The 22,226-nt window shown below is 43.9% G+C and overlaps 1 protein-coding gene across 5 annotated transcripts in view; it reads left to right on the top strand.

Annotated features, from left to right (window-relative positions):
- esrrb (estrogen-related receptor beta) overlaps nucleotides 1–19,397 on the top strand; it is a 72,282-nt gene extending 52,885 nt beyond the window's left edge. For all 5 annotated transcript variants that reach the window (XM_046366838.1, XM_046366836.1, XM_046366835.1 and 2 more), the window contains 2 exons: nucleotides 7,097–7,366; nucleotides 16,156–19,397. In XM_046366838.1, the coding sequence (XP_046222794.1) occupies nucleotides 7,097–7,366; nucleotides 16,156–16,400 (515 nt within the window). In that variant the 3' untranslated portion in view covers nucleotides 16,401–19,397. The remainder of the gene's footprint in view (nucleotides 1–7,096; nucleotides 7,367–16,155) is intronic.
- The last annotated feature ends 2,829 nt before the right edge of the window (nucleotides 19,398–22,226 follow it).

Here is a 22,226-nt window from a genome sequence, read left to right as displayed (position 1 = left end):
GGGAGAGAAGCAGGGATGCAGGCAGGGAGAGAGGCAGGGAGGCAGGCAGGGAGAGAGGCAGGGAGGCAGGCAGGGAGAGAGGCAGCGATGGCAGGCTGGGAGAGAGGCAGGCGGGGAGGCAGGCAGGGAGAGAGGCAGGGAGAGAGGCAGGGAGGCAGGCAGGCAGAGAGAGAGACAGGGAGAGAGGCAGGGAGAGAGGCAGGGAGGCAGGAAGGGAGAGAAGCAGGGAGAGAGGCAGGGAGGCAGGCAGGGAGAGAAGCAGGGATGCAGGCAGGGAGAGAGGCAGGGAGGCAGGCAGGGAGAGAGGCAGGGAGGCAGGCAGGGAGAGAGGCAGCGATGGCAGGCAGGGAGAGAGGCAGGCGGGGAGGCAGGCAGGGAGAGAGGCAGGGAGGCAGGCAGGGGTGTTTAAGGGTAGGAAAGGGACCTCTACCAGGAACAGAGAAGGGGGATTCCTTTGTTTTGTTGCCATGCTACAAAATGTCACCCGTTTGTATGAGTAGTTACCAGCAAACCGAGCATCAAACACATTTTATATTTTGATATACATCATTAACGGCAGCAGGGTATAAATAGTATTAGTAATTTGCAGTGAGGAAGTCCTTCAGAGAGCTGATGATGTGCCTTTAGACATTGTCAGATAGCTGTCCGTCCCTCATTAAGACGTGTTGCTGGTTGGCAGCAGAGATAAATTATGTGTAATTATGTGAATGATTAAAGTCAGATTCCTCCTGGTCTTTGGGCTAAACAGAGATATATAACGCCAAACGAGGGCTGTGGGACCCTTGGGACGGCTAAATACTCCCGAGCCGGGGTCACGGGGTCAGGGGGTGCAGATTAAGACAAGGGGATTACTGTATTTAACGTTATACAACCTCATAACGTTCACAGGCCGCTGGTCAAATCACCCATTCCCAGCTACTTACAATGGGATAATGGTCTGGTTATCATCTTCAAAGTAGAGATAGCTGGCTCTTCAGAAAAGTGAGAGCACTGAACCGTTTAGTCATAGTTTTAACCAGCAAAACAGAATTTAATTAATTAATTGTCTATCATCCAGCTATATGTGACTTTTCAAACCGATTTCCACTGCTGAAATTCAAGATGTACTGAATTGTATTTGTAACATCATATATGACAGGGTAGTTTGTGTGATGTGTGGGGCACTGTGTATCCAGTGAAGGCTTGCAGCAGGCTGACTTGAGCTGTGTGTTGAACGTGTGGCCGAGGCTCAGGGTAAATTATTTATGTCAAGCACAGCAATTTATTACCAAGCAGCTATTGATTGGGTCCCCCTGGCGCTGTCATGTAAATTCAGGAAGAATCATTGCCGTCAGCTGCAGCTTACACACACACACACACACACACACACACACACACACACACACACACACACACACACACACACACACACACACACACACACACACACACACACACACACACACACACACACACACACACACACACACACACACAAGCACGCCAATACACACTTGCGCACAAACATGCACAAACACACATGGCCACTAACATGGCCACACACACACACACACACACACACACACACACACACACACACACACACACACACACACACACACACACACACACACACACACACACACACACACACACACACACACACACACACACACACACACACACACACACACACACACAGGCTTGCACACACACACACACACACACACACACACACAGGCTTGCACACACATTAGAATCAAAATGACCACACGGCTTTGCTTCTGCTCCAGTCTGTTTGGTATGAAATAAATGTAGTTTTATCAACCTTAAGACCAATGTATAGCTGATCAGGACATATCATTAACAGCACAGCTTCTTGTAATAACATTTTTGAGATGATTTAATTAAGAATGTATCTGTCTCTGAAATAAAAGTAGTAGATTTGGGGATGTTTTAAAAGACTGTTTCTGAAATAAAAGCTTTGATGAGCTAGCTGGACCTCTGTGATTTTTAGGGCTAGTATTGAACTGGAGCCTGGAGAGCACTAGACTAGGCTGAGGTGAGATTGCTGTTGGGCAAAAGTCTTCAGGGCTGGCTTGTCCTTCTGATAGCTAGCCATGATAGATCAGCCCCTGTCCAGCGAGAATTACTCTCTCTCTCTCTATTCCTCTCCATCTCTCTCTTCCTCTCTCTATCTTTCTCTCTCTTCCTTTCCCTCCATCCCTCTCTCTCTCTCTCACTCTCTCATTCCCCATCCCTCCCTCCATCTCTTTCCTTTCATCCCTCTCCCTCAATCCCCATCTCTCTCCATGCCTCTCTCTCTCTGTCTCTCTCTCTCTGTCGGCCTGTTCAGTAGTTTGATTGAGGGTGAAATACGAGGGGGCTGCAGCTGGAGGGGGCCACCATGCCTCGTAATTACATCTCTTTTTATGACCCATACTAATGGCCCTCTGGGAGGGGGAAACAATAATAAATTAATAGAATACGAACTCCCGCTCAACAGAAATCTTCAGCATTTAATTTTGGGCCGTCCTCTGCTCTGGCAGATGAAATGCCACCCTGATTAATCTGACGAGTGGTGGACCCAGAGGCAGTCGGCGCGGGGTGGCCTGCCTGGTCTGCCGGAGATATGTCAGAGATATGTCAGAGATATGTCAGAGATATGTTAGAGATATGTCAGAGATATGTCAGAGATATGTTAGAGATATGTCGGAGATATGTTAGAGATATGTTAGAGATATGTCAGAGATATGTCGGAGATATGTTATAGATATGTTAGAGATATGTTAGAGATATGTTAGAGATATGTCGGAGATATGTCAGAGATATGTCAGAGATATGTCAGAGATATGTCGGAGATATGTCAGAGATATGTCAGAGATATGTCAGAGATATGTCAGAGATATGTTAGAGATATGTCAGAGATATGTCAGAGATATGTCAGAGATATGTTAGAGATATGTCGGAGATATGTTAGAGATATGTCCGAGATATGTCGGAGATATGTCAGAGATATGTCAGAGATATGTCGGAGATATGTTAGAGATATGTCAGAGATATGTCGGAGATATGTCAGAGATATGTCAGAGATATGTCAGAGATATGTCAGAGATATGTTAGAGATATGTCAGAGATATGTTAGAGATATGTCGGAGATATGTCGGAGATATGTCGGAGATATGTCAGAGATATGTTAGAGATATGTCAGAGATATGTCAGAGATATGTTAGAGATATGTTAGAGATATGTTAGAGATATGTCAGAGATATGTTAGAGATATGTTAGAGATATGTCAGAGATATGTTAGAGATATGTCAGAGATATGTTAGAGATATGTTAGAGATATGTCAGATATATGTTAGAGATATGTTAGAGATATGTCAGAGATATGTTAGAGATATGTCGCTTGGGGATTTTGTCTCTCCCTAACTGGCTCTTTACAATTGTATCCGCAATAACAAGCTAAGAATCATAAGATAAACCAAAACATATTTCGACATGTGTTCGTCTCTATAGGATTAACAGATGAGAGCTTAGAGGACAGAGGAATGAGACTGTAACAGGACTGTTTTGACAGGGATATTGTTTGAGTATGCAAATTTAGTATAGATAAGTCAGGCCAAATGTGAGGGAGCAGATCAGGACAAGCTGAGGGAAATGATCTGTCAAAGAAAACAGACATTCCTGTCTTATGACTCTCATCTGTGATAGATACAAAATATGGCAGTGAAACCCTATTCTAGATTTGCCTTTATCAGCTAGAGAGACCGGCCAAGCTTGTCAATGTTGTCGAAACCATTTCAAGTGGCCGTGTTTATTGAGCTCCATAAACACAAGCAACAAACTGGTGTGATTTTATACTGTGCCAAGCCAAGGACAGGGCTCCTTGTAAGAACGCAGCTGCGGCATGAAGTGAATTAGTCTACTGTTGAAATCAGTCATGGTCTTCAGTGTCTGGACAAGAGGCGAGAAGAGAACATGTTCCCTGTTCACAGCCACCACATGTCTGTCTGTCACCATCTGTAATCCCAGGGAAAGACATTTATCCTGGGGACCTCTTGTCCACATGTAAGGAGAAGGTACATTATGGTTAAATTGTGGTACAGCATAGATGATTCACTAAAACCAATTGTATGTTGAAGTTCCCTTGTGTTTAGTGGATAAAATAAATACTACATTATAAATGTAATTAAAACGTTATAATGTTAAAGCACGATTCTCTCATAACTTCACAATTCCCTATATGAAAGCTTCCTTAATCAAAATCAATGTAAAAAATAAAGATCTCAGAAATGCCTTTTTTGCCCTCTGCTAGCTTACTCATCACCCAGTGGACTCAGCAGCCGAGTGGAAAAGGGCCTTCAACCACACAGACAGGTCTTTCAGATTTGGTCAATATTGTGTCATGTTTGGTCAAATCCCACCAAGGCACTGGTGTGGAAATGAAGATGTAAATATTGATATTTCATTAGAGGAAATCACCCACTCTGACGGCACTTAACCGGGCCGCCTTTGGAGCGTGGCGGCCAGAGTGCCATGTGACCTGCGGAGTCGGCAAGTCACTTCATTACTCGATTAAATTGAGTGGAAAACGGCAAGGCAACGACACGAGATTCCATTTGGAGCCATAATTTAGGCCCTGAAGAGAGAGACAGAGCAGGGGGAAAACACCTTCTCTCCATCTCACAACACCAGATTCAATTCAAGGACTTTTAGCGTCAAACGTAATTGCAGGCTGCTGTGTTCAGTGTGTGCATATTGCTGAGAGGTGTTTGGTATAACAGAGGGATTCTGCATTCTCTCGTACAAATCTAGAACAAGTTCTTTCCCTGTGCTGTCACATTGAGGGCAAGGTGTTTGTTCCGCTTGAGTCCTCCTTGGCATTAAAAGTGTGCACAAAGCTTGGGCTGTGATTGCAATGCCAACCTGACGCAGCAATCAGGCTGCACCTTGTCTACACTTGCGTGACAATTTCCTTGCGGTCAGTCCAGATTCTGTCTCACTAATGGCAAGGTACGCCTACTCCAGTGCAGACAGGGATTTATAATGCATTTTGAGGTCTGGTTGCACAGGAACCTGAACTAACCTGGACTTGTGGCTTCCTCCTACAATGATATGAATATGTGCTCCTAGCAAATTTGGTAAAGTGTCTATATTTTGCTGGTCCTGTCTGTGGTTCACATACCCCTGGCCACCCGGCTTGCCCTGACCTGACCTGCCCTGTCCTGGGCCCTGCACCTGTCTCTGTCTCTGTTTGATCAGCCTCCATTCTACTGACTATTGATTCCCCTTCACATTGTGAAGGCCCTCACATTACGATCGCAATCTGTTAATGAATGTATCCTCCAGCTCTCCCCTGCTGTGGTCATCACCACGATAAGGGAAATTGAACTCTCAGGTAGCCCCTTTCCTCACTCTCTCTCTCTCTCTCTACTTTATTCTATCTGTTTCTCCCACTTCTGTTTCTATCTCTCTCTCCCTCTCTCCCTCTTTCTCACCCATATGTGTGTGTGTCCACCACAGTGTCAGGGCTGGGGAGATAAACATCACCCTGTGACTGTCCCAATGAGATCATTTATATTTAAGAGAAAACATCTGGAGGAGGTGTGGTGAGCGGCCTGGTCAATAGTGTAATCTATCACCTCTTAATCACCTGGGAGAAGATAGTATTGCAACAGTAAACTTGTAAAAGCAATCATTTTAATCAGGCGACGTCAGAGAGGGCTAAAATGTTTTCAGAATGGGGCGCCGTGGGCCCGCTAGACCAGGACAGGAGGGATTGTGGGGGAGGAGGGAATGTGCCCAGTTTATTGACCACTGACGGGTAGTAAGAGGAAAAAGGGATGAGATGGCTATCTGTTCCTCTCTTCTGTCCAGATCCTCTTTCTCCTTTTAATTTCTCTAAATTCCCTCACCTCATCTTCAGAGAATCTGTGTGGATGGTTGTTTCTTTGTCCATATTTAGAGGTAGCAGTAGCATCCTGTGTGTTTGAAGGCATACGCGTGGGGGTGCTGCGATTTGTTTTGGGGTGGTATATCAGTATATATATATTTTGGGGGGGGAGTAGGTGGGTATATCGGCTATATTAGTCCGCTAATACAAGGCTATTAAAGGCCCAGTGCACTACTTTTGTGAATTTTTGTTATTTTTATATAATATCCATATCAATATATATATATTTTTAAAAATAATTCAAGGGGTGCTGCTATGTTAGAATAGGAAATTGCAGTGATCCAGACCATTTCATTTCATCCGGCTGCTGTCAGGAACGGGGACAGGATTTCTGCACCTATCCGGTGACAATAAAACATCAGTATTTTTTTATTTTTTTAAAGCAGGCCTTTAGGGCAGGGTGGCTCCCATGACCCCTTGCTGTGTGTGTGTGTGTGTGTGCGAGCGAGCGTGCATGTTAGTGTTGTGTGTATGTTTTCATTACCTCCCCCAGTGCGGCACTGAGTGTGTGTCACGTCCTCGACCCTTCCAATGAGGATCCGTCTCAGTGCTAATCCCACCAATAGCAGTGTGACAGGAAACAAGGGCTGACCAGACGGCTTTGTGTCTCGAAGACCTTTGCACCGATTTACTGTCTTCACTTACAGTAAAGCCCACTGGAGTGCTGTGACACCCATTTCAGAGAGGACCTTCCAGAGTGCATTTAAAATTAAACACCTCTCCTGCTAACATGTGCCATGGCATGTAGTGTAGTCAGCCGGGGTGAAACCAACAACTCATGTTTTGGTTACTGATCAGATCTGTCCATGAGAAAAGACCTTGAAAGTGGACAGTACATCTTCGGCTTCACAGTGTTTTGATTAAAATAATCAGAGTGGCGTTGTTAACTTGTTGATGTTCTTTTAATAGGTCACCCTTTATTTGAGATAATTGCATTCATCTATTGAAAAAGTGTGAATATAAAGAGCCCATCCGATTCTTTTTCACTGTTTTCTATTTCATCTTAAGGGCAAAGCAGGAGCTGGAAACACCCACTCTTTCACACACGCACACACGCATGCACACACACACATACAATAAAACACACACACATAAAAACACAAAATGATATGAGTGCCAGTGCATTGTAGTGCAGGTAACTATTCTCTTCTGTCTCCTCAGGCTTCTCCACACTGTCCCTGGCAGACCAGATGAGCCTACTGCAGAGCGCCTGGATGGAGATCCTGATCCTGAGCATCGTGTTCCGCTCGCTGCCCTACGAGGACGAGCTGGTGTATGCAGAGGACTACATCATGGACGAGGAGCATTCGCGGCTCACGGGCCTGCTCGACCTCTACGTGTCCATCCTGCAGCTCGTTCGCAAGTACAAGAAGCTGAAGGTGGAGAAGGAGGAGTTTGTTACCCTCAAGGCCATCGCTCTCGCCAACTCAGGTAGGACAATATACACCACCTCAATAAATCAAATCAAATCAAATTGTATTTGTCACATACACACGGTTAGTAGATGTTAATGCGAGTGTAGTGAAATGCTTGTGCTTCTAGTTCCGACAATGCAGTGCAATATAGAGCGTAAATAAAGTGGCAAACAGGGATGATAGGTGAATATCTGGATATTACATTCTTTACAAGGATTTGTAATTGAAGCAATATTGAAAGAGCAATTCTTGTAAACAATGAATGCCCCTTACACTAAGTCTGAATTTGTCCTGCTAGGTGACCTAAACTGGGACATGCTTAAACCACTTGACCAAGTCCTAAAGCAATGGGACTCCCTAAATATTTCTCAGATTATTACCAATCCCACAAGGTATGACTCCAAACACCCAGAAAAGGCTGCTCTCCTTGATGTTATTCTCACAAATAATCCTGATAGTTATCCGTTTGGAGTTTTCTGTAATGACCTTAGTGATCACTGTTTTACAGCCTGTGTTCGTAATGGCTGCTCAGTGAAACAACCTGTACTGATTTGTCATAGACGCTTGCTAAAAAATATTTAATGAGCAAGCCTTCCTTCATGACCTGGCCTCTGTAAATTGGTATAGAATCAGCTTGATCACCTCTATCGAAGACGCTTGGACCTTATTTTTTGATATACCTCAATTGGAGGTGTAGCTGTGGAGGCATTTCAAGGCCTACCTTCAAACTCAGTGCCTCTTTGCTTGACATCATGGGAAAATCAAAAGAAATCAGCCAAGACCTCAGAAAAAAATGGTAGACCTTAACAAGTCTGGTTCAGGAAGGAAACGCATTCTGTCTCCTAGAGATGAACGTACTTTGGAGCGAAAAGTGCAAATCAATCCCAGAACAACAGCAAAGGACCTTGTGAAGATGCTGGAGGAAACAGGTACAAAGTATCTATATCCACAGTAAAACGAGTCCTATATCAACATAACCTGAAAGTCCGCTCAGCAAGGAAGGAGCCACTGCTCAGAAACCGCCATAAATATGCCAGAGTGTGGTTTGCAACTGCACATCCGAACAAAGATCATACTTTTTGGAGAAATGTCCTCTGGTCTAATGATGCAAAAATTGAACTGTTTGGCCATAATGACCATCGTTATGTTTGGAGGAAAAAGGGGGAGGCTTGCAAGCTGAAGAATACCATCCCAACCGTGAAGCACAGTGGTGGCAGCATCATGTTGTGGCGGTGCTTTGCTGCAGGAGGGACTGGTGCACTTCACAAAATAGATGGCATCATGAGGTAGGAAAATTATGTGGATATATTGAAGCAACATCTCAAGACATCAGTCAGGAAGTTAAAGCTTGGTCGCAAATGGGTCTTCCAAATGGACAATGACCCCAAGCATACTTCCAAAGTTGTGCAAAATGGCTTAAGGACAATAAAGTCAAGGTATTGGAGTGGCCAACACAATTCCCTGACCTCAATCCTATAGAAGATTTGTGGGCAGAACTGAACATGTGTGTGCAAGCAAGGAGGCCTACACACCTGACTCAGTTACACCAGCTCTGTCAGGAGGAATTGGCCAAAATTCACCCGACTTATTGTGGGAAGCTTGTGGAAGGCTACTCAAAATATTTGACCCAAGTTAAACAATGTTAAGAAATGCTACCAAATACTAATTGAGTGTATGTAAACTTCTGACCCACTGGGAAAATGATGAAAGAAATTAAAGCTAAAATAAATCATTCTCTCTACTACTACTCTGACATTTCACATTCTTAAAATAAGGTGGTGATCCTAACTGACCTAAGACAGGGAATTTTTTACGAGGATTAAATGTCAGGAATTGTGAAAAAGTTGAGTTTAAATGTATTTGGCTAAGGTGTATGTAAACCTCTGACTTCAACTCTATATAGCTAGGCGTCATCATCTAAATGAATCCTCATTTATAAGACAGTTCTTATTTGATTAATGGAGCTCGGACCCATCTATGTGAAGCTAGGCACAATAAGGATTAGCCACAACAGTGGACTTTGCGGTTAGCCTTCAAAATAAAAGTATGGCATAATTCTACTATTTGTATTAATTTGCATCACTGTCAATGACATACTTTTATTTAAGTAGCTGGCTAGCTATTTATTTTCATGAACTGAAGTTCAATTTCAGTAGGAGAACAACAAGTGGCAACCTAGCTAATACTTAGGTCACAAGGATTCATAAATCATTTGTAAGAATAATGAAAATGACTGCAGTTTATACTGATCATTGTTTTCAGGCTGGTTGTATTGGTGCTAGCTAGGTGCAAAGCTAAAACTAGCTACCAACGCGGTATTGTAAACACATCGTCCGTGGCCAGTGTTTTCTTGTTTGCAGACTTTTTTGTACAGCTTTGACAGTGCTACTGTATATTTTTTGACACGCAAACACCCAAACGGCGTTCCATAGCATGTATGTAGAGAGGCTAATAGCCGTGACGCTATTATTGTGTAACTCCGGTAAAGGGCAACATCTGAAAAATAGAGCACTTGGTAGTGTATAACGGTGCTCGACCAGTCGTCGAAAACCAACATCCCTGCACGATAGAGAACGGTTGATTGTCAAGTGTAATGAATTCCATTATCTTGGCTTTAATGGATTTCGCCTTTGAGTTGTCTCGCTGAAATGTTCTTACTCTTTCAAATGACTTCGAATGACTAGTTGACTGCTCGATCCACACAGCAGACATTGTGGGCTAGGTTAGGAATGCTGTGTTGCACGTGTAGCGCAACATTTTACGTGGCGTTATTACGTCATGTACCTACATAATATAGTTATGCACGGTAGCTTTGACATCAGTTTTTAACATTGCCGTTAAACTAGATATAACGGGCCGATACCGATGTTGGCTTTTTTAGCTAATAGAAATTCTGATATTTTCACTGATATATTGCGCATCTCTAGTTGTTACTGACAAGGAGCTCTTTAATCACCACTTCATTAAGTCATGATTCCTAATCAACTCAGCCATTTCCCCATCTCCCACGCCTTCTAATGCGACAAGCCCCTTTGCTCCTCCCTCTTTTTCCGCTGCCCCGCTACAACGTTTCTCCCTGCAGGCGGTCACTGATTCCGATGTGCTGAAGGAGCTCCTTAAACTTGACTGGGAAAAAAACATCTGGGTCAGATGGTTTAGACCCTTTCTTCTTTAATGTTGCTGCCCCTATCATCTCGAAGCCCATCTCTAACCTCTCTGGGGAGGTTCCCGTTGCTTGGAAGGCGAAGACACCAAGTGTCCGTTATTCAAAGGGTCAAGATGAAGCTGATCCTAACTATTATAGGCCAGTTTCTATTTTGCCCTGTTATCAAAAGGAAAAACTTGTCAATAATCTACTGAGTGGCTTTCTTGATGTCTTGATGTCTATAGTATTCTCTCTGGTATGCAACCTACTTCAGCCCTCATCTTCCACATACAACACCTGTTCTGCCAGTCACATTCTGTTAAAGGTCCCCAAAGCACACACATCCCTGGGTCACTGCTCTTTTCAGTTCGTTGCACCTAGCAACTGGAACGAGCTGCAAAAAACACTCAAACTGGACAGCTCTTATCTCCGTCTCTTCATTCAAAGACTAAATCATTGCACTATTACTGACAGCTGTGACTTTGTCGCGTGATGTATTGTTGTCTCTACCTTCTTGCCCTTTGTGCTGTTGTCTGTGCCCAATAATGTTTGTGCCATGTTTTGTGCTGCTACCATGCTGTGCTGCTGCCATGTTGTGTTGCTACCATGTTGTTGTCATATTGTGTTGCTACCATGCTGTGTTGTTATGTGTTTCTGCCATCCTATGTTGTTGTCTTAGGTCTCTCTTTATGTGGTGTTATGGTGTCTCATTTGTCAGGATGTGTGTTTTTTCCTATATGTTTTTAATCCCAGCCTCCGGCCCCGCAGGAGGCCTTTTGCCTTTTGGTAGGCCATCATTGTAAATAAGAATTTGTTCTTAACTGACTTGCCTAATGTAGTTAAAAAAGGTACAAAAATAACAAAATCATTAAAAATATCAATATAAAATTACTAATTTATGGTGATATTGTATTTTTGCAAAAAACAAAATATATGTTTTGAAAATCACAGTATGAATTTTCAGTATTTTATGGACAATAGGATATTGTAACATGGGTAATCACAAGCAATATACACATGTAGTCAGTAATAATAATTGGGACTTTAACAAAAACTTTTTATTGTAATGTAATTTTATGAATAAATCCAGTATTTATACATTTTAGGACACATTTCATTCATCTCAAAAAACTTTCATATATCAAATCTAGAGCAAGTGTTAGTTTCAAATGAACAAACTATTACTATTAAATTTGTTCTGAATTTTTAAAACACTTTTTCCACCACATCAAAAATGATTTTAGTGTTTTTTATGGGGTTCTTTTAAATTTAAAAACTCAAATTCTATTTACATTGCACAAATCCAGAAAACTGTTTAAAATGTCATATTGGAATATTATCTTACTCGTGATAACAATTGTTCATCATTTGTATTTGTTAATACTCTCCATTACATTAATATATATGAATTTAATATGTTAAGTTTACATTTCTATATCTATGACCAAAATGTCATGTCCGTGTTTAAAGTAGTTGTTGACTTTACCCTTTAGTTTGGAGTGAGAGAGATAGGGAAGGAGGGGAGGAGGGAAGGACTGAGCTTTTAATTGAAATCCTTCCATGTTGTGATATTTCTCCATCCATCCCTCTCTATCTCCATAACAGTAGCTGCAGGGCACGCCAGCCATGGGAGATAAATTTAGCATTTCATTAGGAGCACAAGGCCTGTCAATAAAATGTGTTAAGTCGAACGGAATGAGTATCAGGGAGTGATGGGTCTCGTTTGTTCCAATGCAAAGACGGTACACTCGTATCGACAGGCTGCTTTTGAGAAGGCAGGGCTTGTCCCTCTCTGATCAATGCCTGGCTGGGCCACGGGCGTGCTCTCTCTTTTTTTGTCAGGCTGACAAATGAAAATGCTGATGGTGAGCTTTGCTTTCACACGGCAGAGCTTTGTTGGGGGGTGGGGCAGGTGAGGTGTGGAAGGCGGGGGAGGGAGTGAGGCCTTGTGTCAGGGTGGGGAGGGGGCGTCCGGAACGTTTGAGCAAGGTCTCTGTGAGATTCCTCTCCCGGGAGCCCCTCTGTCTGACAGCTGTGAAAATTCATAGCGATTGATTTTGTAATTAGCAGTTTATCAATGGGATCGACGTGGGCTCTCTGATGGATTGCAAGGAAATTGTTTCTTCAAAGTTGTTTTTTTAAAACCATCCCTTCCTCCAAAGCCTACATGCTTGCTCTCTCTCTCTCTCTCTCTCTCTCTCTCTCTCTCTCTCTCTCTCTCTCCCCCCCTCTCTCTCTCTCTCTCTCTCTCTCTCTCTCTCAATTCTCTCTATCCCTCTCTATCCCTCTCTATCCCTCTCTCTCTCTCCCTCTCTCTCTCTCTCTCTCTCTCTCTCTCTCTCTCTCTCTCTCTCTCTCTCTCTCTCTCTCTCTCTCTCTCTCTCTCTCTCTCTCTCTCTCTCTCTCTCTCTGTCTCTCTCTCTCCCTCTCCCCTTCTCTCTCTATCCCCCAAAGCCTACATGCTTGCTCTCTCAATATCTATCTCTCTCTCTCCTCTCTCTCTATCAATCTCTCTCTCTATACTTATATATATCCCTCTCTTCATCTCTATCTCACTCTCTATCTACCCCTCCTCTCTCTCTCTCTCTCTCTCTCTCTCTCTCTCTCTCTCTCTCATTCTCTCTCTCAATATCTATCTCACTCTATCCCTCTCTATCTCTATCAATCTCTCTCTATATATATATATCCCTCTCTATATCTCTCTCACTCTCTATCTACCCCCTCCCTCTCTCTCTCTGTTGTTCTAATTTTCTTCCCTTCTTGCCTGCACTTCACCCTGAGACCTTTGTCCCCTATGCTCACTCACTCTCACCTGTGTCCCCTATGCTCACTCACTCTCACCTGTGTCCCCTATGCTCACTCACTCTGACCTGTGTCCCCTATGCTCACTCACTCTGACCTGTGTCCCCTATGCTCACTCACTCTGACCTGTGTCCCCTATGCTCACTCACTCTGATCTGTGTCCCCTATGCTCACTCACTCTGATCTGTGTCCCCTATGCTCACTCACTCTGACCTGTGTCCCCTATGCTCACTCACTCTGACCTGTGTCCCCTATGCTCACTCACTCTGACCTGTGTCCCCTATGCTCGCTCACTCTGACCTGTGTCCCCTATGCTCACTCACTCTGACTGTGTCCCCTATGCTCACTCATTCTGACCTGTGTCCCCTATGCTCACTCTGACCTGTGTCCCCTATGCTCACTCACTCTTGGGATCAGATCACTGTAATGGCTCAAATATCAAACACACACACACACACACACACACACACACACACACACACACACACACACACACACACACACACACACACACACACACACACACACACACACACACTAATGTCTCTGATACATTTATTAGTTCTATGATTTATCACTGTAATTAAAATGCATTTAATTGCTAATAATTTGTCAGTGCATTGACTTGTCTATATTTCCTAATATCCTGTTTATCACTGACTGTGTTTGACACAAACAGGAGATACAGTAGTCAGTTGGCTCTCTGAGTTCCTGGTGATTTTCCCTTTTGTTCATCTATTCTGCTCCCCCCCCCCCATTCACGACCTACTTCCTTTTACCGCTGTGGATTGGAAAGCGTCAGGGTGAGAAATGTCTCAAGGTCTTGGGCTTACAGTTGTTCCAGTCAATGAATTTAGGATGAAGTCTGAAATCTGTTTGCCTTTTATTGTCCCATGTGGTGAAATATGCACCACCAAGGTGAGATGAGTCAGGCGACCAATGACACGCTGTCTCACGAGTACCAGACACTGGTTAACCACTGAGATAACCACAACCCCAGTCTATCCCTGAGAGAGAGAGAGAGAGAGAGAGAGAGAGAGAGAGAGAGAGAGAGAGAGAGAGAGAGAGAGAGAGAGAGAGAGAGAGAGAGAGAGAGAGGGGTGAGGCAAAGAGAGAGTGGGAGGCAGAGAGGGAGAGAGAGAGAGAGAGAGGGGTGAGGCAAAGAGAGAGTGAGAGGCAGAGAGGGAGAGAGAGAGAGAGAGAGAGAGAGAGAGAGAGAGAGAGAGAGAGAGAGAGAGAGGGGTGAGGCAAAGAGAGAGTGGGAGGCAGAGAGGGAGAGAGAGAGAGAGAGAGAGAGAGAGAGAGAGAGAGAGAGGCAAAGAGAGAGAGAGAGAGAGAGAGAGAGAGAGAGAGAGAGAGGGAGAGAGGAGAAAGAGAGAGGAGAGAGAGAGGCAGAGAGAGAGAGAGAGAGAGAGAGAGAGAGAGAGAGAGAGAGAGAGAGAGGGAGAGGGGTGAGGCAAACACATGAGGGAGTGGAGGTAGGCAGAGAGAGAGAGAGAGAGAGAGAGAGAGAGAGAGAGAGAGAGAGAGAGAGAGAGAGAGAGAGAGAGAGAGAGAGAGAGAATACATTTTGTATGAGGCAGAAGAGTCCTATGATAATGTAATCAAATGTGTAAACACTTTCATTCCACTCATTATTTGGCAAAGAGGGATTCTATTCGTGGGAGGCAGAGAGAGAGAGAGAGAGAGAGAGAGAGAGAGAGAGAGGACCTGAGAGAGTCTCCAGTTTGTGAGGCAAAGAGAGAGTGGGAGGCAGAGAGGGAGATAGGGAGAAATTAAAAGTGTTGAAACATACTACACATGCAGTAAAAGTAGTCGTGAACAATGCAGTACACCACGGCACACCAGAGAGAGAGAGAGAGTGAGTGTGACTGCAATGAGTCAGAGAGAGAACCCGCCTCTGAGACTGAAAGAAGGTCAGGGAGGATGTGCGCTACAGAGTCCATATGAGACACATGGTGGTTGTTGTTGATTCAGTTTCACTGTCAGTTTCACTGTTACATTGCTCTAACAAGTTCCAGAACTCATCTGTAAGCGGAGTAAGGTCTACTCAAGTCTCTCCATCAAGATCCTGTACTACTTGTCGGTCCATCTACGCTGGACCTACATACATACATTTAGTTACACAGGTTGGATCAGAATTGATAGAATACATTTTGTATGATAATCAATCAGTCAAAATATGGTTTCCAGCTAGTTTAAGCACTGACAGTCCTATGATAATGTAATCAAATGTACAATAGTAAACACTTTCATTCCACTCATTATTTGATCTGGACGTTTCTGTGGGAGAGGAGGGAGGAAATGAATCCAAATGTGAAGGAAGTATAATTTCTTTATTGAAGCTAGTTTACACCGTCCGATTCCCAGAGTGTTTAAAAGAAAACAGTCTATTCCGGAGCTGTCCTTTGGAACAGTGGGGTGTTTAATGTGTGATCATTCACTGGGGTTTGGCTGCAATTCATTCCATTGCGTCCTCCAGGAATCAGCAGGATTACATTGATTTTCAGTCTCATTGGTCAAAGGCCATATGAAAATCAAACCCAGGGCGCCAGGCAAAAACAAGACATGAAGCTTTGTGTTTTTCTTTACATTCTGTTGTTTATCTTTTCACAGTGTTAATTATGCTGATTACGTGTCCCATAGCTGACTCCACTGAGAGATCAGTACCCAGCCCAGCCATGTTTTACTTTAGTAAAAATACAATTGAGATGATGTGTTACTGTTTACAGAACTATTTTACTTTTCAATATATCAAGCAAAGGTTTGTGTTGTCATTATATCTCTGAAGATATTAACATAAGACTCGTGTTGAAGAGCCCTCTCTCACTGACCCTGTCCCTCCCTCTCCTCTCCAGACTCCATGCATATAGAGGATGTGGAGGCGGTGCAGAAGCTCCAGGATGCGCTCCACGAGGCTCTTCAGGACTACGAAAGCAGCCAGCATCAGGAGGACCCCCGGCGGGCAGGCAAGCTGCTCATGACCCTGCCCCTACTGCGCCAGACCGCCACCAAGGCCGTGCAGCACTTTTACAGCATCAAAGTGCAGGGCAAGGTGCCCATGCACAAACTCTTCCTGGAGATGCTGGAGGCCAAGGTCTGATGGAGGAGCAGGTGCCCCCTGTGAAGGCGATGGGGACAGAGAGACATGGACAGAAGGGACTCAGGACAGGAGAGGGACACCCTGCTGACTGAGACAGGAGACAGACTGACCTCTCTTGTTCTCCACCCCCTCGGGCCCCAGACATTAAAAAAATACAAATAAAGAAGAACAAATGCAAAACTTGGTTATAAGTATAAATATAAAATGATGCAGATTAATTTAAAATATATAAGAAATACTATGTACAGTAATAATTTTGTTTTGTTTATGGTCTGTGGTCATACTGTATGTGAAGGATCTCCCCCTCTCTCTATATCTTCAGAAGGAATAATTGCAGGCTCTTAATTAACATGGTTTCTAGTCAGAACCTCAAGACATCTCCAAATGTGTTCTGATGACAACACACATGGCAACCACTATGAACAGCCTCACTTGTCAGACAGTTATTTCACCTCCTGGACTTGACCAGGACATGTATATATTTATTAATAATGGAAAACTGAGTGTACAGTTAATTCTGGTGAACCCGATGGCCATTTTCTCTCATTCTTTTTCTTGGGGAAAAAAAAGAAAGAAAGAATAAAAACTGTTACCTAAATGTGAGCTCTATTGATCTAAATGCCCTTGAATATACCTCTTCAGAGCAGTGAGCCGTGTGATATGGGTCTGTCTCAGACAGGAAGAAGACAAACTGGTCACATGACATGTTTAACCAAACTAGCGTAGGCAGGTAGTCAGTCGTCTTATTCTGTAGTAACTCAGCAATAAAGGGAGCCGTGCCGTGGCCAAGCCATGTTAAACCTCCACTACCCTCTCCTTCACAATGCTGCTGTCTATCTGTCTGTCTGTCACTATAAGACCCATATGTGTGTGAGTGTGTGTCCCAGCAATGTAGATGTTTCTCCTCTGCAGATGTTGTTGTCAATGGTGCTCTATCTCAAACCCCACACTTGGTCATTGTTCAAGCCGATGGAAATTGCCTCTTGGCAACTGAGCGAATGACCTGATTTGGGCAGGGTGAAAGATGATGAGTGGGTTTGGGGCGGAGGTATCAAAGGATTTATGCCGAGTGGCAGAAGTCCAGGAGATTCCATGTTCAAACAATCAGAGGCCCATATGTCAAACACTCTATTTAGGGTCCTTTAAGCCCATGGCAGAATCCTCACACACAGGGCGCAAGGTACCCAGCATCTGCTATCACCATTTTAGAAGCTGCCGGTCTTTTTATAGCTGGGGCTGCCTTTGTGGATCTCCATCCAAACGGAGGTGAATGGCAGGTGCAGTGCAGTGATGTGTTGGTAGCTAGAGCTTCACACTGACTGGGGGTATTTTTAACCCAGAAGGAGGTTATTGCTGTGCTGCTCTGCCTCCCTCCAGGAGTACAGTAGACACGTGGAGCGCTGCTTGACTCCATGTTCACACAGTAGCTGTGGTCTAACACCTCCCAATAGGCCAGGAGACAGACAGGCATTCTTAAAGACAGCAATTCACCCCCCCCCAAGGTGCTCCTCTTGTGAGAAGCCATGCAGACTACAAAGTGTCAGCACGTTTCAAAGGGTAGCACCAGTCCCACAGTGTGTCTATACAAGGTGTGATCTCTGGTGGGAAAGTGAGTAGAGGGGCTCCATTCTCTCTGTGTGTAGGCAGGTTGTCCTCCATGGTGCATGCTGGGACCTGTAGTTCAGTAATGTAGACTCATGCTGCTCTTTGTTCTCAAAGGGAGAGAATGTGGTGGGAGGTGGATGATTATAGTACTGATGTGATTTATGTGAAGTGATAAATTGTGGTACCGTCACAATATGATACTGTGATCAAATGAATCCCTGACATTGCAGACGGGATGGTCGCCACTCTGCTTGTAATATCATTGGCCAGTGTTAATCCAGCAGCACCCTCTTTTACTGCAGCCTGATTGGCCACTTAATGGAGGTTGACTACACACCCCAGCACCTAATCATCCAACTTGAACTAGCCGCTGTCTACTTAACAGACTCCACTTTAGAGGGGGACAATGTAACGTGAGTTATTTTACTGTTGTGCAATACAAGGACCAATTCTGACTGAAACCATGCTGAAAGCATGCTGAAAACATGCTGAAAGCATGCTGAAAACATGCTGAAAGCATGCTTTTACTAAGATTTGGGACAATTTGATTATCTTTTCAATATTACTCAAAATACCTCTAATCAAAAATAAATATCACAACTATATTTTCTTTGCTCGGCTGTAAAATACAAGTGTTTTAATGGACAAGTACAGATTACACACGTCAAACAGTTTAGCCTAAAAACTTTTTGCAACGATGCAAAATTCACACCCAACACGATGCAACGTAAACTCCAGACACTTCCTCTCAATGCTTCACGTCTTACATTCAAACCCTGGTTCTATATAATGTGTATGTATCTGAATGTCAATAGTTACTGGACAGTAGCCTATACAGTAGGTTGCCGAGTTACAACAGTTCAAAATAAAGTACGGTATGCAGCGTCCTGCTGACTACTACCTCATCACTATTGTCGATACTTTTGATTTCAAGACTTACTCTTCATCATCATCATCAAGACTGTATTGAAACATACCTGAGCCGTCCATGTTTCTATCAAAGATTTATTGTCTAGAAATGCTCCTGCCAAGATATTTGTAATTGTAGTCACCAGTTGTCTCTTACCATCTATATATCTGTTTGTAAAGGTACAGCATGCTTAAAGTTGACCACATGAGTTGGCTATTAATGGGTGTGACACCCATTTTGGTTATGAAGCGGGTACATGTTTTAACATCAGTGTGTCAGAATTGGTCCCTTGATGATAAAATTGCAGTAAGGAATAGGTACTTTAAATTATTTCCTGCTCCTACATATAAATATTTATGGTGTGAATTATATCATTTGGCAACAGTGTACATTGTTATCTCAGATTGTTAAATCATCAATATCTGTGTAACTTTTATGTTTTGATTTCCTAAAAGGAACAAATAATTAAATAACTCCCAGAAGTCTGTGATTCATTTCTTATCCCACTACACTGGTGATTATGTTGTGATATTAAGAGATACCAAGCAAACCTCCAGAGTGTCGCAGCGGTCTAAGGCACTGCATCTCAGTGCAAGAGGCGTCACTACAGCCCCGGGATTGAATCCAGGCTGTATCTCATCCGGCTGTGATTTGGAGTCCCATAGGGCGTCGCAAAATTGGCCAAGTGTCGCCCGGGTTTGTCCGGGGCAGGCCATCTTTGAAATAAGAATTTGTTCTTAACTGACTTGCCTAGTTAAATAAAGGTAAAAATATATATATCATAATAATCACATAGTAGTATTGAGAAATAGTGCATTTATAAAGTCACATTTGTGAAGATGAGGGCTCATCTTTATTAATAATATCATTAGACTCAGAAAGAGGATCAGACATACATTTATTTCTATGTATCAACCATGTGCTGTATGACATTTGGCCTTCATCCATGTTTTACTCTGTCACGTCTAGGCTACTCATTCAGTTTGTGACCTGAACCCTTAACTCCATCCTCCCCTCAGTGTATTTACCCCATCTGCAGAGTCACTAGCATGCTGCTCGTCCACAGGGTTTACAGACACTCGGATTGGGATTGACTTAATGCTGTGAGTTGAAGAGCGTGAGAGCAGAGAGCAGCAGTCCCAGCAGACACCGGACAGGCCACCGGCGACGGGCAGATGAGCTAACAGCCCCAGCCTCCACTGAGCCAGACCAGGAGCTGTGGATGTGAACCATAGACAATGCATCCGTCACAGAAAACTGGCAGACACGCTAGCTAGGGGGGGGGGGGGGGGCTGGAGGGGAGGGGAGATGGATCCATCATTTCAGGAAGCTGAGATTCCTGGGACTTGAGTATTCCCTGCTCTATATAATTATAAGAGGCAATTTCCTTTTTTGAAATAATGTCTCGCTAACCAATTAATTGTAATAATCCTCCATGTTGAAACTACAGTGTTAGAAGACACCAGACAGTGCCGGTTGTGATGGTGGCTTTAGGTTGACTGAAGGAAGAATGGAAAGAAAAGAAGGGGGGTGTATTCTCTCTGTTGCCATGGGGCCTGGTAGCTCCTACACATACTGTGTACATATCTGAGATGTAATGGGTACATTAAGAGTAATGGTATTTTCATGCTACATGAGGATCCTCCAGGCTCTCCAGATATCCCAAGCTGTACGGTTCCCTCTCAACTTATAACAGTCAGCTTTTACAACCAGCCAGCCATTGACAAGTAAAAACACCTTACATTAGGTCTACCACGCATCTCATCAGAATGCAATCTCCATCGCAGGTGTATGACGGCTGTGTATTGCTTAAGTGTGTTTCATTATTCATTACAATACTGATGATGGGGAGGGAAAGGATTACACGTCAGTGTGAGTGATTGGATTTGAACAGACCTGCTGCACACACTTTGCATCAACCAAAGGCTCAAATTACACTTAGGATGAAAACGGAGCACGCAAATACCCAGGAGAACTTGTGGCACAGATATAGAGCATGGGCCACCATCTCTCGCTCTCTCTCTCTCCCTCTCTTCCTCCTCTCCCCTCCTCCCTCTCTCTCTTTATCTCTCTCCCTCTTTCTCTCACTCTCTCAGTCTCCCCTCACCCTGTCTAATTTTCTTTATTCCTCTCGCTTCCTCTTACTCTTCATATGAGTCCTCAGCTGCTCTGTACGATACGGTTGATCTTACTGTCAGACTGGTTTTGTGTGTTTATTTATTGCTCCATTTGTGATAACAGGAGTGGGACATATTTCACAACCTGAGGGTATTAGTGTCTCCGACAGCACAATGTACAGAGAACTGTTACGTCACTGCAAAATGTACCTCGTAAAGTAGGGTCAACTACTGTAGTATTGTGTTAAATATAGCGCCCTCTTTTCAGGGAAAAAGCTCACCATCAAGATTGACCAGTCTTGGTCCACTAGATCCCCCTGCCCTTTTGGTCTGGCATGGCTCCATCCACTGTGCCTGAATAATCACTTGCTCCACCATCAACCATGTGTAGCCCAATATGCTGTACATATGCTGTACAGAGCCCCTCAGGTGCACCTTGTATCTGATTAATCTCATATACTGACTGCAGTGGAATACATAAAATAATATCTAACCTAAAAAAGATACAATTTTCTCATTGTCAAGATTTTGGTGAATCGCTCATTTTGGTGAATCGCTATACCTGTTACTCGAGCATAAGACGATCCACGAAGCCAACACCTCTGGCCCTCCTTTGGACTCCTTTGGACTCCGTGTGGCTAATCAATAGCCTCTAACTGCCTAGCAGGCAGACTGGGCTACAGCCCGTCTGAGATTTCCTCCACTCTCTGTCCATCTTCACTGTTTTAAGTGCATTTATCAGGTTACACATCTACTCTGCTCTCTATTTAATGCATGGGAAGCAGGGGGGTCAAGCTGTTGTGCATACCTCATGTCCCTCAATGAACCAGCATCCAGCACTGTGTTCCTGAATATCCACTCAGGTGTCACAGACAAACACACACACACATACACACACAGATGCATACACACACACACACACACACACGCACACACACACGCATAGTCCCACACACACAGAGACTACACTCAATTGAAAACATAGCCCATTCTGGAGCCTGTATAGTGGCATACCAGTCGAGTGCATCCTGTGAGCTGATATGGTTTCTGGACAGAGCGTTCACTGAGGTCATTCACACCAATTGGAGAGAGCTGCCTGAATGGCCCTGTCATTTGAGCTGATCAATACCACAGAAATGAAGTGATCCCTAAAAATCCCCTGAGCAATGGTCCTCGGGGAGCAGACAGAGGGGG

The sequence above is a fragment of the Oncorhynchus gorbuscha genome, linkage group LG10, assembly GCF_021184085.1.
Source record: "Oncorhynchus gorbuscha isolate QuinsamMale2020 ecotype Even-year linkage group LG10, OgorEven_v1.0, whole genome shotgun sequence".
Classification (NCBI taxonomy): domain Eukaryota; kingdom Metazoa; phylum Chordata; class Actinopteri; order Salmoniformes; family Salmonidae; genus Oncorhynchus; species Oncorhynchus gorbuscha.
The sequence above is the reverse complement of the archived record's forward strand: the minus strand, read 5'-3'. Positions and strand labels throughout refer to the sequence as shown.